This window comes from Mustela erminea, chromosome 13, assembly GCF_009829155.1.
Source record: "Mustela erminea isolate mMusErm1 chromosome 13, mMusErm1.Pri, whole genome shotgun sequence".
Classification (NCBI taxonomy): domain Eukaryota; kingdom Metazoa; phylum Chordata; class Mammalia; order Carnivora; family Mustelidae; genus Mustela; species Mustela erminea.
In genome coordinates this window covers 47,502,284-47,517,238 of record NC_045626.1, presented here as the reverse complement: position 1 = coordinate 47,517,238, position 14,955 = coordinate 47,502,284, and the positions used below count along the sequence as shown (strand labels likewise).

At 46.1% G+C, this 14,955-nt stretch overlaps 1 protein-coding gene across 2 annotated transcripts in view; it reads left to right on the top strand.

Annotated features, from left to right (window-relative positions):
• The window catches only part of CABLES1 (Cdk5 and Abl enzyme substrate 1), a 110,784-nt gene that overhangs the window by 37,978 nt on the left and 57,851 nt on the right, over nucleotides 1–14,955 (top strand). For both annotated transcript variants that reach the window (XM_032309490.1, XM_032309489.1), the window contains exons 2-3: nucleotides 8,655–8,726; nucleotides 14,224–14,316. In XM_032309490.1, the coding sequence (XP_032165381.1) occupies nucleotides 8,655–8,726; nucleotides 14,224–14,316 (165 nt within the window). The remainder of the gene's footprint in view (nucleotides 1–8,654; nucleotides 8,727–14,223; nucleotides 14,317–14,955) is intronic.

Sequence of the window (14,955 nt, the reverse complement as noted above, 5' to 3'; positions counted from 1 at the left end):
GGTTTGGTCCCCACTCTTTTACCCCCGCCCCCTGGTTGGTATCTGGCACATCGCGCGACAAGAACAACATCATTTATCTCTCAACCACACAAACCCCAAAGCTTTCTGGACCCTGATTAATTGATTGATTGATTGATTTTTTTTCCCCCCAAACCATTATGCCCGCTTTTGCTTTTTGCCTTTCTGCACATTTGGTCAACTCGGTCCCCTCAGCTGTAGGGCAAGGCCCTTCCCTCTAGGACAAGGCAAAGCAGGGTGTAGGATGCAGCCCTGTCACCCAGTCTGTGGTCCTGGCTGGCCCCTTTATTTCCTGATGCCGTGATGGTGTCCCAGGAGACTGGGCAAGGGCCTTTGTGGTGGCTCAGGGTGCTGTGTGACACTGCTGTCTTCTCACCTCCCCATCTAGTCCCTTTGTCAGAGGAGTTGGACCTGTTCCCACAGTGAATCTTTGTGGCTTTTACCCTGGGGAGTGACGTGACAGAAAGAGTGTTTTGCAAAGTTAGCAGGGTGCTGGTGGGCAGGGTGGACGCGGGCATCTGAGGACCGAGTGCCTGGCCACTTACTAAATCCTGCCAACAAGTCTGTCTCTGAATAGCCCTAAATACCAAGATAACCTCACACCTTGGTTTTCCAGGATTTGGCAAGTCTGATGAGGACTTTGAAATGAAAGCAAACTCAGGCAAGCCAAATGCCTTTGTCTTCTCTGTAAACATTTAAAGTTGCTTTCTTGACCTATGTATAAAAATGTAGAAACAGATCTTATTTGAAGAAGCTGATTGGCAACGCTTGGTGCACTGATTTTAAAATTTGATTTCTGTCTGATTCATCAGCTAGAAATTTAAAACATAGCCACTTTCAAAATCCGTTTCCATTCCTCCTTTTTTTTTTTAAATTTTGTAAAAGATTTTGATTATTTATTGGAGTGGGGGGAGCACGAGCAGGGGGAGGGACAAAGGGAGAAGAGAGAACCTCAAGCAGACTCTGCACTGAGCGTAGAGCCTGATGGGGGGCTTGATCTCACAACGCTGAGATCATGACCAGAGCTGAGATCAAGAGTCAGATGCTTCACTGACTGAGACACCCAGGTGACCCGTTCCTTTTCTTAAAGATAATCCTCTATTTTCCTTCTTTTGCAAGGAAGATTTCCATGACCCCCTGGGGATTTGAATTGTTTCCATCCATATTCCAGGTGTGGAGCTGGCTTTAGATGCATGAGCTGCCCTGGAAGGTTTTCCTTGCACAGGCAAGCCAGCCATGTGTCCTTTGCTCAGAGGCAGGGCAAGGGCTGACTGGTGTGGTAGGGTGTTGGCTGATGGCCCCAGCCTGGGGGCCTGGCCCAGTCAGAATGGCCCTGCAGTGATGGATTCCATGACTTTCCGCTGGGCTTACACAGTCGGACAGGCGGCCATTCCCAGGTGGGCAGTAAGGGCCAGCTTCAGGTCCATCACCACCTTTGCTACTGGACAAAGCTTGAGATCCATGGAAAGCAGAATTAAGCCTGGGTCTGAATCACATATCTTCAGGCTGAAGCTCAGGCCAATTTTGCTTTTAGACTGTGTATGTTGCTTCTATTAAGAGGTGACAGCTGACTTTTCTTTCTTCATCTGTGAACACATATGTATTGGTACAAAAACAATTTGCTTCTTCACTGAGCCTGGTCTCATTTGACTTCTGCTAAAGGAGCATCTGGAATCTTGGCTTCAACTTTTGCCAAATCACGACAATGTCATCATAACTTACTTGTTGAATCTGTCGAGTAAGCTTATGATGTTGTGATGTCAACAGTTCAGAGCCGTGTTGGAGAAATGAAGGGAGGAACAGCATGGATTAGAGGTGCACTTGGCTTTCAGAAAGCCTGGTATTTGAAAACCAGCATTTTCACAAAAGGTGTATCAATGACAGTGTCAATTCTTGGACATATGGAGGGTCTTCTCTTTAGGGTTCCTTTAAGCAGTAGGCCCCCTTGTAAATAAGTTTACCAATTACAGACTTCTCTGCTTTCTAGGAACACCTCTTGTGCATGAGCTGAGCACTATTTATGGAACAAGAGACTAGTTCTGTGAAGTGGAGACGCAAGAGACGGGGAGGATCTCAGAGCATTTTACCGAGATTGTCTGTCTGCTAAAGAGGCCAGACCTGCCAGGTTCTAGGCTACTGGCCTCCCTGTCTTGTCTTGCTAGGTCCTATTTGGGCTCCTTGGGAGCTTTGAATACCAAGTCAGAAAGGGAGACTTAAGAGAGGATGCTCCCTATGTCTCTTGGTTGAGGTGGGGCTTCTTCAATGTCCAGCCCTAACTCTTGGCCTACAGCTCTGTAGCACCAGCTTTATCTGGGGGAGGGGGTCTGCACCCTGATCGTCCTCAGAGGTCTCTGAGACCCCAAAAGGGTCTTGGACTGCTCCCCCACACCTACAGGTCATTTCTGTTTCTACTCCATACACGTTTTCTGCTTTGGATTTTTTTCTGGTGAGATGTATTCCTTTCATAGTCACAAAAGCAGTTCAAATTCCACTTGGAAAAATGAATGTGTAATAAGCTCTAACAGAAGAAACCACCCCCCCCCCTTTAAAGAGATTTTATTTGAGAGAGAATGAGAGACAGCATGAGCACAAGTCTGGGGGAAGGGCAGAGGCAAAGGGAGAAGCAGGTTCCCCGCTGAGCAGGGAGCCCACCTCGAGGTTAGCTCCCAGGACCCTGAGATCATAATCTGAGCCGAAGGCAGACGCTTAATGACCAAGTCACCCAGGCACCCTCCTTAGAGGAAACCCGTTTTAAGCAGCATGGCTTATACCCAAGACTATTCAGCTGTCCCTTCCCGCCCTTCTGCTAGTTGAGTGTCTTTTGCCTCCCTCGACTTCCTGTTGTAGTGCGACACTGGGAAGCTTTCTGAGGATGATGTTGGGGCTTCTGTTGACCAAACTGGGAACTCTAAACTGAGTAGAGCAAGCCCGCTGATCATTGTGTATAGAAAAGCACTGAGGGAAAGATCAGATGCTTTCTGGGAAAAGTCCACGAAACCCACATGCCTGATGATGGAGTTCATTGTTTTATTCAGTCAGCATTAACTGAGTCCCTACTGTTTGCTGAAACATGTTCTATCCCTAGGCCAGACAAGTAAGGAAGGAATGGCACCTTGCTTGAGTCAGCCCACTGTCTAGTGCGGTTCAGTTTTGTCTGGGGGTTAGAGATGGTCAGTGGGTGAAAGACATAGGTAAAAAGCAAATAAATTACAAGTGTGTGCATGTCTTATGACTAAATTAGTTATAGGTTATTTTTGTGGTGGTTGTGGGGTTTTTTTGGGGGGGGTCATAATAACTGTCTGAGCAGATTGAAGCCATGACCTCAGCTCACCCATCACCTGTGTGACTGAGGTATCCATGAGGCCCTCGCTTCCTTCACACCTGTGAAGGCCTAACTGTGCCCTCCAGTGGCCCGTCTCATAGCCAGGAAGGGGGCTCTTACATGGGCAGGGCTGGAGCCACGGAGGAAATTGCCTTTTTGTGAGGATAGCGTTGGTTGGCCCAGATGGCCCACGCCCCTTCTTTCTCTCAAATCTTGTGTTTTGCCCTCTAGAGATTTTTAACAGGGCCCCAGGGGTCCCAATGGGCAGCCAAGGGAGAGAGCAGTGATCCAAACTTAACTTCTTGTTTGACACTGAGGCTAAGGCCAGGGGCCATTTTCCTCATCACTTGCTGGTCCTGTCAGAGTCCCACGCTGTTCCCTGCGGTGCCCACTGTCTGCTCTTTGCTTTTGAGCCAACCTGCTGCTTCACGTCCCCCCCCCCCCCTTAAGGGGATTGCCCTTGACCAGGTGACCCAGCTGGCCCCCAGGATGACCTTGCCTGGGCTTCCTGATCAGCAGGGACAGCAGTGAGCTCAGAGTTCAGCTCTGGTGAGGCTCTTCTGGCACTTAGCCCCTTGCCCCCATCAGCTCTCTCTCTCAGAGGCACTCGGCTTACAATGCTAAGAAGAGACAGCCCCTTTCCAGAAAGCCTGATGAAGATGTCCCGGGTACAGCTCCCACCTTGCCCTTTACTCTCCTCAGGTCCCCAGAATTGCTGCCGACTGGGTTGACAACAGTGGTGGCCAGGAGGCCTTTTGGGGTGGCCGGGCAGCTCCTCTACCGCCGTCAGTTCGTATGGATAACTACTCATGGTTACTGCGCTGACACTTCTGCCTAAAAGACACTTTCCAAATACTGGCCCTGGGTCCTGCCTCGTCTGGCCCCCTGTTACCCCAGTCATGTGTTTTTCCATGTGATTTTTTTTCCCCCTCTCTTCTCCCAGTGACCTTTCCTTAAGTTTTCAGTGTCAGTGGATTCAGTAAGCAGCCCCGAGTGTCAGAAGCACACGGTGAGTCACTCTGCAGTGAACCATCGGCCCTAATAATAAGTGGATTAATTTGGTCCAGGTGGGGGTGTGTCCAGAGAAGCAGTCTCCTCACGATTAGCACTTCCTTGTCTAGACAGAGTCAGCATTTGGAAGATAATTTTCTCAAATAAGTCTGGGGGCTTTAGGGAAACTGTGTGCACAGTTGAATATGAGCCACATTGGCCTCAAAAGTATTCAGGGACTGTGTGGAAAGGCCCAGATTGTAACTCTCAGACCGGGCAGGAAAACCTGCCAACTCCATGGGAGGACCGGTCACTGCGTCTTCCCGTTTGTTGATGTCAGAACGTAATGCTTTGGCTCTTACTTAATATCTGCTTGCTTACCAAGAAGGGTATGCATTGTCAGTCATTTAAACGTGCCGTAGACCTCTGCTTGTTACCTGTGCCCAGGGATGAGGACTTTGTGTTATAATGGACTTAGCTTATGAGGCCGACTGAAGGGTGGAAAGAGCCTGGTGAAGTCGGCCCCCTGCCCTGAGCCTTCTCTTCCATTTTGGGCTTTCTGAGGATAGAAAGCAAGGGGAGAGTTTATTACATGCCTTGGAAGGATCTAACGGGTGGTAGGAGGCAGAGAGGAGCACCCCTGGGTTAACACCACAGGGCATGCCCTTGTGGCCGGGAACACAGGCTTATTTTATGTGGGAAGGGCAGGCATCGTATCTTTGTTTTCAGGGTGCCTTTTGACTATAATGTTGTTTGCAAGCTCTGTATGTCTATCTCAGAATATATGCAGTTGGCCCTAGACAACGTGGGGGTTAGGAACACTGCCCCCTACCCCTATGTGTAGTGGAAAATCTGCGTGTAGTTTTTTTTTTTTCACTCCCCCACAACTATTAGTAGCCTACTTTTGACCAGAAGGAAGCCTTACCAATGACAAATAGTTGATGAACACATATTTTGCACATTATAGGTATTATATACTGTATTCTTACAATAAAGGAATCTGAAGAAAAGAAAATGTTAAAACCATAAGGAATGGAAAATATACTTGCAGTCCTGTTCTGTATTTATAAATGGACCTGCACAGCCAGTCCCATGGTGTTCGAAGGTCAAATGGATATTGCTTGGGTTCCATTCATGAAGAAGAGAAGCACAGTCACCAAATTTAAAGGAACCAGTGGGTATTTGGGGTCTGGTTTTTATTCCCTTTAAGGGTACGAGACCTTAAATTCTCGTGTGTGTGTGTGTGTGTGTGTGTGTGTGTGTGTGAGAATCTATACCTGTTCAACTCATGAAGAGACCATCAGATGTACTGGCTTTACTGGCTTTTTTTTTCTTTTTTTTAAGATTTATTTATTTATGTGACGGAGAGAGTGAGAGAGACAGAAAGAGATAGCACAAGCAGGCAGAGCAGCAGGCAGAAGGAGAAGCAGACTCCTGGCTGGGACTCGATCCCAGGACCCTGGGATCATGACCTGAGCTGAAGGCAGACATTCAACTGACAGAGCCACCCAAGTGTCCCAGGTGTACTGGCTTTTAGAAAACAAATCGGGGGCACCTAGCTGGCTCAGTTGGTAGAGCACATGACTATTGATCACAGGGTTGTGAGTTCAAGCCCCACCTTGGGCATACAGACTACTTTTTTCCTTTTTTAAGATTTAATTAATTAGTTAATTAATAGCATAATAAAGAACACAGATGAGTAGGGGGATGAGTAGAGGGAGAGGCAGAAGCAGACTCTGAGGTGAACACTCAGCCGGATGTAAGGCTTGATCCCATAACCCCCAGATCATGACCTGAGCCAAAATCAAGGGTTGGACACCCAACCACTGAGCCACCCAGCTGCCCCATAAGATTTTATTGTTAAGTAATCTCTATACCGAGCATGGGACTTGAACTCACAATCCTGAGATCAAGATTTGAGTGCTCTACTGACTGAGCCAGCCAGGCGCCCCTCAAATTTGGTTCTTTTCCAAATAAGCACCTTATTTTCCTGGTGTAGGAAGATCTGGATACAGCTTTTTGATAGGGAAATTGTCAGGTTATGTGCTTTTGTGAATGGACTTCTTTGTCCAGGGTGAACACCCTGGCCTGAATGTTGGATGAGAGCCTGTGGAGTCCCAGACTACATGCCAGGGCCTTCTGTGTTCACCATGGGATTCACCTGGCATTTGCAGCTGGAGTGCCAACCACACTGTTCTTAGAGGGGCTAGGAGGCAGCACCAGATGCTGGAGGAGGCCTGAGACCAGGGCATCAGCAAAGGTGGCACTCATTTCTTCTTAGGGGGTGTAGGTGTCGAAAGGGCATGTGCCTCAGGTGGGCTCAGGCACAAGGCATTTTGGGGTGACTTTACCACTGGCTGGGGTTGGGGAAGGGGCCCGAGCTAGGGCAGCCAATCTGATCCCAGTCCTTCGAGCCAGGATGCGTGGGTGGGGGTGTGGTGTCAGGTCAGGGTGCAGCCTTAGTGTAGGGAGTGTTTTCAAAAATCCAATAGCTATCGGTCATTTTTTGCCCTGTGCCAGGGAATCTATCTCTCTGTTTTCTTAGTTATTTTCCTTTTCCTGTTTCATAGATGAGGAAATTGAGGCTCAAAGATTAAGGAGTTTTCTAGGACTCTAAAGCCTCTGAACCCCAGGACTGAATTTGTTTGACTCTGCATGCATGGCGCTTGTGGAATTGCACTTGCTTCTGGATGGGGACTCTGGGGGCTCTGGTCCCAAGAGCTGTGATGGTGGCAGTGAGACAGACTGGGTATTTGTCCTGTCCCAGCCTGGGGCTCCGTACATGGAAGGGCTGTGCTTCAGCTGCTGATCAGTTCAAAGCCACAGCTGCAAGGGGCTGTCACAGGGATCCTGGTGTAGCGGAGTCCCTGGAGTTACAGGGCTGCTCAGGACAGTCCTACTTACTAATGAATTGGCCACCTATAAAATCAGTTCCCACCCACTTGGGCCCCCGTGCACCCCTCTCAGGTAAGAACAGTGTCTCCCCACAGCCATTGCCTCAGGTCTGGCTGACTATTAGAAATCTGGGAATATTATGGAAATAGAAATTCAATGGAAGTTAAGTGCAGAGTGACACTTTGGATCTTGCAAAAGGTCCAGTGTGTCATGAAGACACTGAAGGTAATGTTCTAGAACTCTTGGTATTCCCACATTGGTAAATGAAGGTCTGAGAGAATACCAGTTTACCACTGAAGAACAAAGTAAAAGGGGTGTGATGACTCTCTTGGAAAGGAATTGATATAAAAAGATTAGGAAAGGCACTTAGAAAATTGATGAAGCCCTTGAATCGTTTGCAAAAATGACCTTTCTGATTGTCTTATTAAGAGTAAGACATAAAAGACTCCAGGGTAATGGTCAGAAAAAGTACACACCGAAGAAGGGACACGCATTTCATTTTGTTGTTGTTCTTTAGGACAGATTAGAACATGGTTATAAATGCATGTTTTTAACCTGATTTTATCAAATGTAATATAAAATAGGCTTATCCTTCTCATTATAGTCCCCTTTTTTCAAGATAAAAACCCAGATTTTTTTCCATCTACATCCTCAGCCAAACCATTTACTGTGAAATAATGGTCTTTGTTCAAATGGACTGTTTGTAAAGTTACTAGCCTCCGCACATCACCCTGATCCCTTTAACAGATATTCTCAGTTAAATAGAATGTTTGTTCTTTCATCTGGCAAAAGGAATTAGATTAAGGAGGTTTTGGCTGGTGGTTTGCAATTCTTTAGCAGCCCCAAAGAGTCCATGTTTTACCTAATCATGCCCAGGTGTCTAATCTTATGGTCCCGGAGAAACTTTCCCAAAGGAGTAATGTCTTCCACGTTGCTAGTTGCTTTTGAAATCATGGCCATCCAGAGACCATAACTTTTTTATTGCATCCTAATGATTTTGAGATTTTATTTAATATGGTTTTAAAATGTAATATTTATCAGTTAACTTGGTTCAGACCATGGGGTACTTGAATACTTAACAGTATAATCTAATGTTTTATAAAAACTGCACAGTTTCCAAGTTAAATAAGAGGGACCTTGTCTTTTTTGATAAAACTGCAGCGTAAAAACATCAGTCACTTCCCTGATCAACATCAAGTGGCCCTATTAACCAGGGGGAATGTTCAAAATTCAGCAGGGTGAGATGGGCCTGGCATGCAGGGTGCAGGCTGGGAACATGACAGCCTCTTAAAGACAGCTTTTGTCTAGTCTTTTTTTTTTTTTTTTTTTTAATGAACTTTAGTTTTTAGAACAGTTTTAGATTACAGAAATGCGGATCCATTTTACAATCCGGTTTTAACTTGTAGATTTTCTTCCCTCTTTCCTGCAGACGTCGCCTCATCTCCCAGAGATCATCCTTGGAGACCCTGGAAGATATTGAGGAGAATGCCCCTCTGCGGAGGTAAGTTTTTACTGTTGCATTTATGTGTATGTAAGTGGCCTGCAGTACAATATGACAGCTAAAGTTTGATTTTTTTTTTTTAAGCCTTTGATCAGCAGAATTAATCTTTTTAAATGGTGGCCTGATCCCCAGACTCATAGTTTGGAAACACCAAGTCTGAGGACCACTAGAGCAGTATTAAATGTCAATTATGTATTGGGAAAGCCCAGTTTGCGTGGTGGATTGCGTGCTGTTTCCTTTGCAATGGGAAAGCTGCTGCTTGAAGACGAGCTCATCATTGTCCCAGCTTTCTCAGCGCAGTGACATAGTGATCACGATCCTGGATTTCATTAGCAGGTGCCCACCACATGACTCCATCACCAGTTGCTGGGGGAACTCAATGGGGATAGCTGTGAGGGCTTCCTTGGGCTGAAAGTGATTTCTCCACTGGGATTGGAAAGGTGCTTGCTTGCAAGGTGTTTGGGAGATAGCAGTTGCTGAACTGTGCTGTGCCTTCGGCAGCTTTCCTTGCTCTCATCCTGCACCTCCCCGCCCACCCCCATCTATGTCTTGGTCTCCCCTGGCCCTTCTTGAGTGGAGGAGACTGTATTGACACAGCTTAGCTCCTTCGATCGTCGTGGCTGTTCAGCGCAGTTGGTCGCGGGGTGCTCCTCCGGCAGAAGGAACTGAGCCAGGATGGGACACAGATGTTTAACAGGGCATGCGCCGTGGCTTCACAGGGCATGCGCCACGGCTTCACAGGGCATGCGCCTGGATTGCGCCGAGGGAGGCCCATGGAAGAACGTATGCTCCTATTGGCTAGACCAGCTTCCGGTATCCACGTCCGCACACCTTTTGATTTGGTTCCCGGCCCAGTTTCAGGAGTGTGGGCTCCTTTTTTGAGTTTGAAAGAGCGCCGCTGTGGACCGAGGCTTCTCACCCTAGAGCCTACTCCTTCCCAACCTGGGGCTTTGCTCCCAGGTTAGTCCTGTCCACGGACTACCTGGCTAGAAGCTGGAACATCGGTGGCGGATCTGATCAAAAGTATTGGGTGATAGCGGGGTTTAGCTGCGGATGTCGCAAAGACAAAAGTCAGGGCCAGCCGGTCCGATTTCCACTGTCAAAGTCTTTCTGAAAATGTACGTAATCTCTGGGACCCGTTTAGGGTGAATGGCGTGTGACTGTGTGATTAATGTGGCTTGGGTGTGAGTGTTCTTCTATCCCTCACTATTAAATGTTGGGAGAAGAGGCTGTTTCCTTAGGTAGTCCTGTAAAAAGCTGCACAAAAAGTCCACTTAGGACACTTAGGACTCCCACTTAGGGAGCTGGCTCTGGTCCAGAGTAATCCTCGAAAGTGGAGGAAAAATATTCTCAGGTGGCTGTGAGCAGCTTTGGTATTGGAGCAGGTTAAGGTCACTCTTGGCCACAAATGGGGAGATCAGTGAATAGGACTAAAAAGCGCTTGGTGTGTCCAGAGGCTGTGAGAAGCCTCAGTTAAAACAGTGTAGTAGCTGTGAGTCAGCGAAAACCAGGTAAAAATATGTTACTCTTTCCTCAGGGATTCAGGTGGTTAAAGGCGGGTGGGGAGAAGGGCGAGGAGGAGTACGGTGCTGTGTGCCTGGTCACGTGCCGCATGTTCACCTCTGTACCTTCCTTCCAGAGTCCACCCAGGCTGATCTTCTGCCCTCTATACTTCGTTGTCGGATACTACAAATGACCACAGAAAAAAGGGCGTATCTGCCTTAGCTATAACTTATCCAACACTTACTTATAGAATACTTAATTTCCAACAAATCTTGTGTAAATACAAAATTTAAAAAACAAGTCTGAAACCAGGGGGAACTTGGGCGGTTTGGGAAGGCTTTATTTTCCATAATAGACTTTTTTTTTCAAAGTTCTAATATTTACTTAGAAAGGATGAGCACTAGATGCTGTACAGTATTGTTGAATGACTGTATTGTACACGTGAAACAAATGTAATGCTGTGTGGAATTACAATAGGAATAAAAATAACAACTAACTTAAAAATGTACTTACTTCTCGGAAATAAAATTAGCATGGTATAGCAGAAGGGATATTCATTTGGGCGTCTGGGGTCCTGAATTCTTGGTTTGATTCTTCTACTAACTGGTTACAGGGCCTTGGACATTTTATTTAGCTTCTCTGGGGCCTCAATTTTCCCATCTGTAAAATGGGAGGGCAAATTGACTGTTCTTTGAGGTCCTTTCTGGCTGGCAGTTTTGTGAAATGAATGTACCAGTAAGGATACTGAAGTGTTCTGGGAACCATGGGGGCGGAAGGCTATTAGCCCAGCTTGCTTTCAAACTCAGCACATTGAACAAATGGCTGCAAGGCATCTATTAAAAACCTTTTGCATAATTAAGTGTAGGCTGTAATCAGTGCTAACAAGAAAGAGCTAATCTTTCATTAAATTAGTTTTTAATTTAATTCTATCCTAATTTAATTTTGCATCATTTAAGATGTATGTTTTTAAATGGATACTGAAATTAATTCGTTCTTTGCTTAACCTGCCACAAACTGAGGGCTCAGTCTTCCAGTTTCCTTGGCAATTGTTGCTAATGCCACAGTTCTCTTTTAAAACATTTTAGATTCCCTGGTGGTTTAGTTGAATGCTTAAAAAAAAATGCAAGACAACACACAACTTGCTGAAGGAGGGGCTAGATTAGTAGCATATGCCCTTATAATTGGGGGCTGATACATTCTTTTTGAAAGTCTCACTTTTCTCTTGCATATCACAGTTTGCTAGTAAGTTAGTGTCCTGCACCTGCCTAGAACTCCAAGAGTTAAGTATTCCTAATGAGAGGCTTTGGACTTTGCACCTGCCTGGTGGTGACCTGGTATCCTTATTAAGGCCCAGGACATTGCTACGAGGTGTCCAGAAAAACCTCAGTTGGTGGTGGCAGATGTGCCAGCCATCTCCACCTGCCCCTGTTTTCCAGCCTGTCTGGGTTGATGGGTACTGGCTACTGCACCATTTAGTGATTACTGGTGCCTCCTCCTTCCCCTGTGAGTGCCAACAACCACCTGTGGCCCTGTTGCCAACTTCCAGTTCTAGCAGGAGGCAGAGGAATTTTGTGCTTAAACCTGAAGGGTACCAGCTTCCAGCTGCTGGGGGGCAGGAATACCTATCCTTTACCCTCAGAGCCCTTGGCCCACTGTCCTCAGTCTGGCTGGCTCAGGAAGCTGTGCTATTTGGGAGGAAGCAGGGTAAGGGTGTGAGGACACTGCTGGACACTTGGCCCTCTCCAGAAACCAGTGGAAGCATAGCCTTATGCTTTCGGAGATTGTCTTCTCTCCAGTAGCTACATGTCTCTAGAACCTTCTGCAGTGTGTAGCATGTATGAGAGAGACATTTGGGGCCTGCAGACTCAAATGGTCATTTTGGAGGTAGAACTGAGGCAGTTCAGGGTCCTCGGTCTGCTTCCAGGGAGCTGCCCCAAGAAGGCAGACTGAGGCACTGTGCTGTTGAACCTCAGTTAAGACTAACTCTGAGTTTGGAAACTTGGAGTGGGAAGGGGGATTGATGGGTGCTGTCTATTCAAACCCCGAGTGGAGGCCACAGGAAACATCAACTAAATAAAGGTCTTTGAAAGAATCTAAAACCAGGAATTCAGGACCAGTGGTGATAGCTACAATTTTAAGAATAAAAGAAACAAATAGTAACAATATGCATGCTTTCTAGTTAATGGTATGTTAATAATCACAACACTGAGATTTGTATACAAATATTTAATTGTTTGTACAGATGTATTGGAATGTGTAACCTGACAGTTTGTGAATCTCTTGTATATAACGTTGCGTTTAGTTTGTACAGATGTATTGGAATGTGTCACCTGACAGTTTGTGAATCTCTTGTATATAACGTTGCGTTTATTCCTCACAACAGGGCCAGGAGGGATCTGAAATATATTACAAGTGATAGGGTGTCAGAGTTGGTGAGTTTGGGGCTGGAGGCAGCGAGGACCGTGGTTTCTGCTGAAGTATCTTAGACGCCCACATGGGTGGTGTGCATGGACCATGGACCCTGCCCTGATGTGGTGGACATGACTTACAGGGGGGCTTTCCCTTCTCTAGACCCAAGGACTGGGGAACCCCCTTTTTCCCCCAATGAAAGCTACCAAGTGTCTGATACCATGTCTTTGCTTTAGCCTGCACTCATTCACTTCAATATGTTGTTGTTTTTTCCAAGTTAAGTGGGGAAAAAAATCATTCTCTGCATTCTCAGGGAATGGCTTCTAGGAAGACTGTGTCTTTACTAGAGGATGAATGAGGGGGCTTGGGGAAACATACACCTGACGTCTAGGCCAGGGACAGCACCCAGTTTCCCTTGGAGTTGCTGTGCAGGTCTGTGACCCTCCCTGTTGCCCACACCTGTACCCCAGCATGCCCCCATGGCCCACCAGCCCTCAGCTGTACCTCCTTGTTGGGTCATCTTGTCAGTCTTACCTGAAGCCTCAGAGTTCAGAACTGACCAACCATCGGTGGTGGCCCCAGCCCAGAGCTCAGCATAGCTTTGGGAAGCCAGGCACTACTGCTCTAAAACTCACTCTTTGAAGCCTAAGGTCCCAGGTACCCACGCCCCGTGGCAGGAGCCAGCCCTTGGGGCCAATGGTCAGACAGGTTTAAGTAGACAAAAAAAAAAAAAATGGGTAGCAGAAACCCAGAGACGTCGCAGCTCCTTTTCTGAAGACAGGACCAAATTTCAGACTTATTTGTTCATTTTTTTTTCTTGCCCTTTTTCTTGTTGTTACAGTTGTATAACTTTAGAGTTTGCCAGGTAACTTTGAAAAATACACAAACAAGATCTTTGTAGCCTGTCGTGTGTGGTTAGTCCTATAGTGCAAGCAGTGTCATATATTCCAGGAAAAAAGTAACTTTGAATCCAAGTCATTTTGTTCAACAAATACTCATTTAAAAATGAATATTGAGAAAAAAAAGAAAGAAAACAGCCGCCCTTTCAAAGTAAAGCCATGACTTCCAGGCGTACAAGTTAAGCAAGTTAAGCTGGAACAGCCGTCCAGGTGGTTCAGGCCAGAGTCCTGCTATGGAAGAAAAATGATTTGGCATTACTCTTAAACTAAATTTTCCAGTGTTTTTCTTCCCCCTGTAAATTCTTTAAATTTACAGTTTTCTGTTCCCATTACAGTGTTGATACAGGAGGATTCTTTTTAAGATGACAAGAAAGAATAATGGCTTTGGAATCCGTGGGGGTTATGTTATTGTAACTGAGGACAATAGTTTTCATTAGCTGGCTTTCCAGAGACCCATATAAATGATTATCAGGATTATCAAGGAAGTTGTCTTTCGTTGGTGTGGTATTTTTTTTGGTTTTTTTTTGGTTTTTTTTTTTTTTAAAAAAGCTTCTAGCCGTATTGTCCTCATTATCCTGGGGGTGATTCAAACCATTTGTCTGGTCTTCCTTCCTGTCTTTGTGTGGAGATGTCTCAGCTGTCCTAGAAGCAACTGACCGTGTTTTTGAAATGACTTTATTTTTCAGATGTCGAACTCTCTCAGGTTCGCCCAGACCAAAGAACTTTAAGAAGATTCATTTTATCAAGAACATGCGGCAGCACGATACCAGGAATGGCAGGTACCACGCTAGCAAGAGCTGCCCTGTCAGCCTCTCTGCAGTAGGAGGTGTTCCAGTGACGATGGGTGGGGGGACTGTTGGCCTGGCCAGAGAATCCCACGCTGTTCACACAAACAGGACCTCATAGAACCATCCCAAACAGACTGTTTTCCACCCCACTCCCACTAGAAACATCTAGAGAAGACTACAGAAAATAATGCTCCCTGATAGTGACTAAAGGCTCAGTGAGATTCTCTGATGGACTATCTATCTAATTGCACTCAAATACATTTTTATAGAAAACCTAACAGAAAAAGTTACTTTTTGTTTTTTGTTTTTTTTTTTCTTTTTCTGCTTTGTTCGGTTTTCTTTTTTTTCACTAGGGCTGTATGCTCTGGTCAGTAAATATCCCGCCAGGTCTGTGCCTGAACTTAGTTTTGGTGCTGGCTCTGAGGGCTCTGTAGGAGAGCAGAATGACAAATTTGCCAGCCGGTTCTTTTGGGTGCCGATTTTTATTCCTGGGCTACTGAGATCTGGAGCACATGTCTCTCCAGTTCTTCCATTGTTCTTTTGGAAAGTGCTATTAAATGAAAGTGACTGTGATGGAAATTTCTATAACCCTGATATTAAAACTCCTGGCAACAAATAGGTCGGATTCTT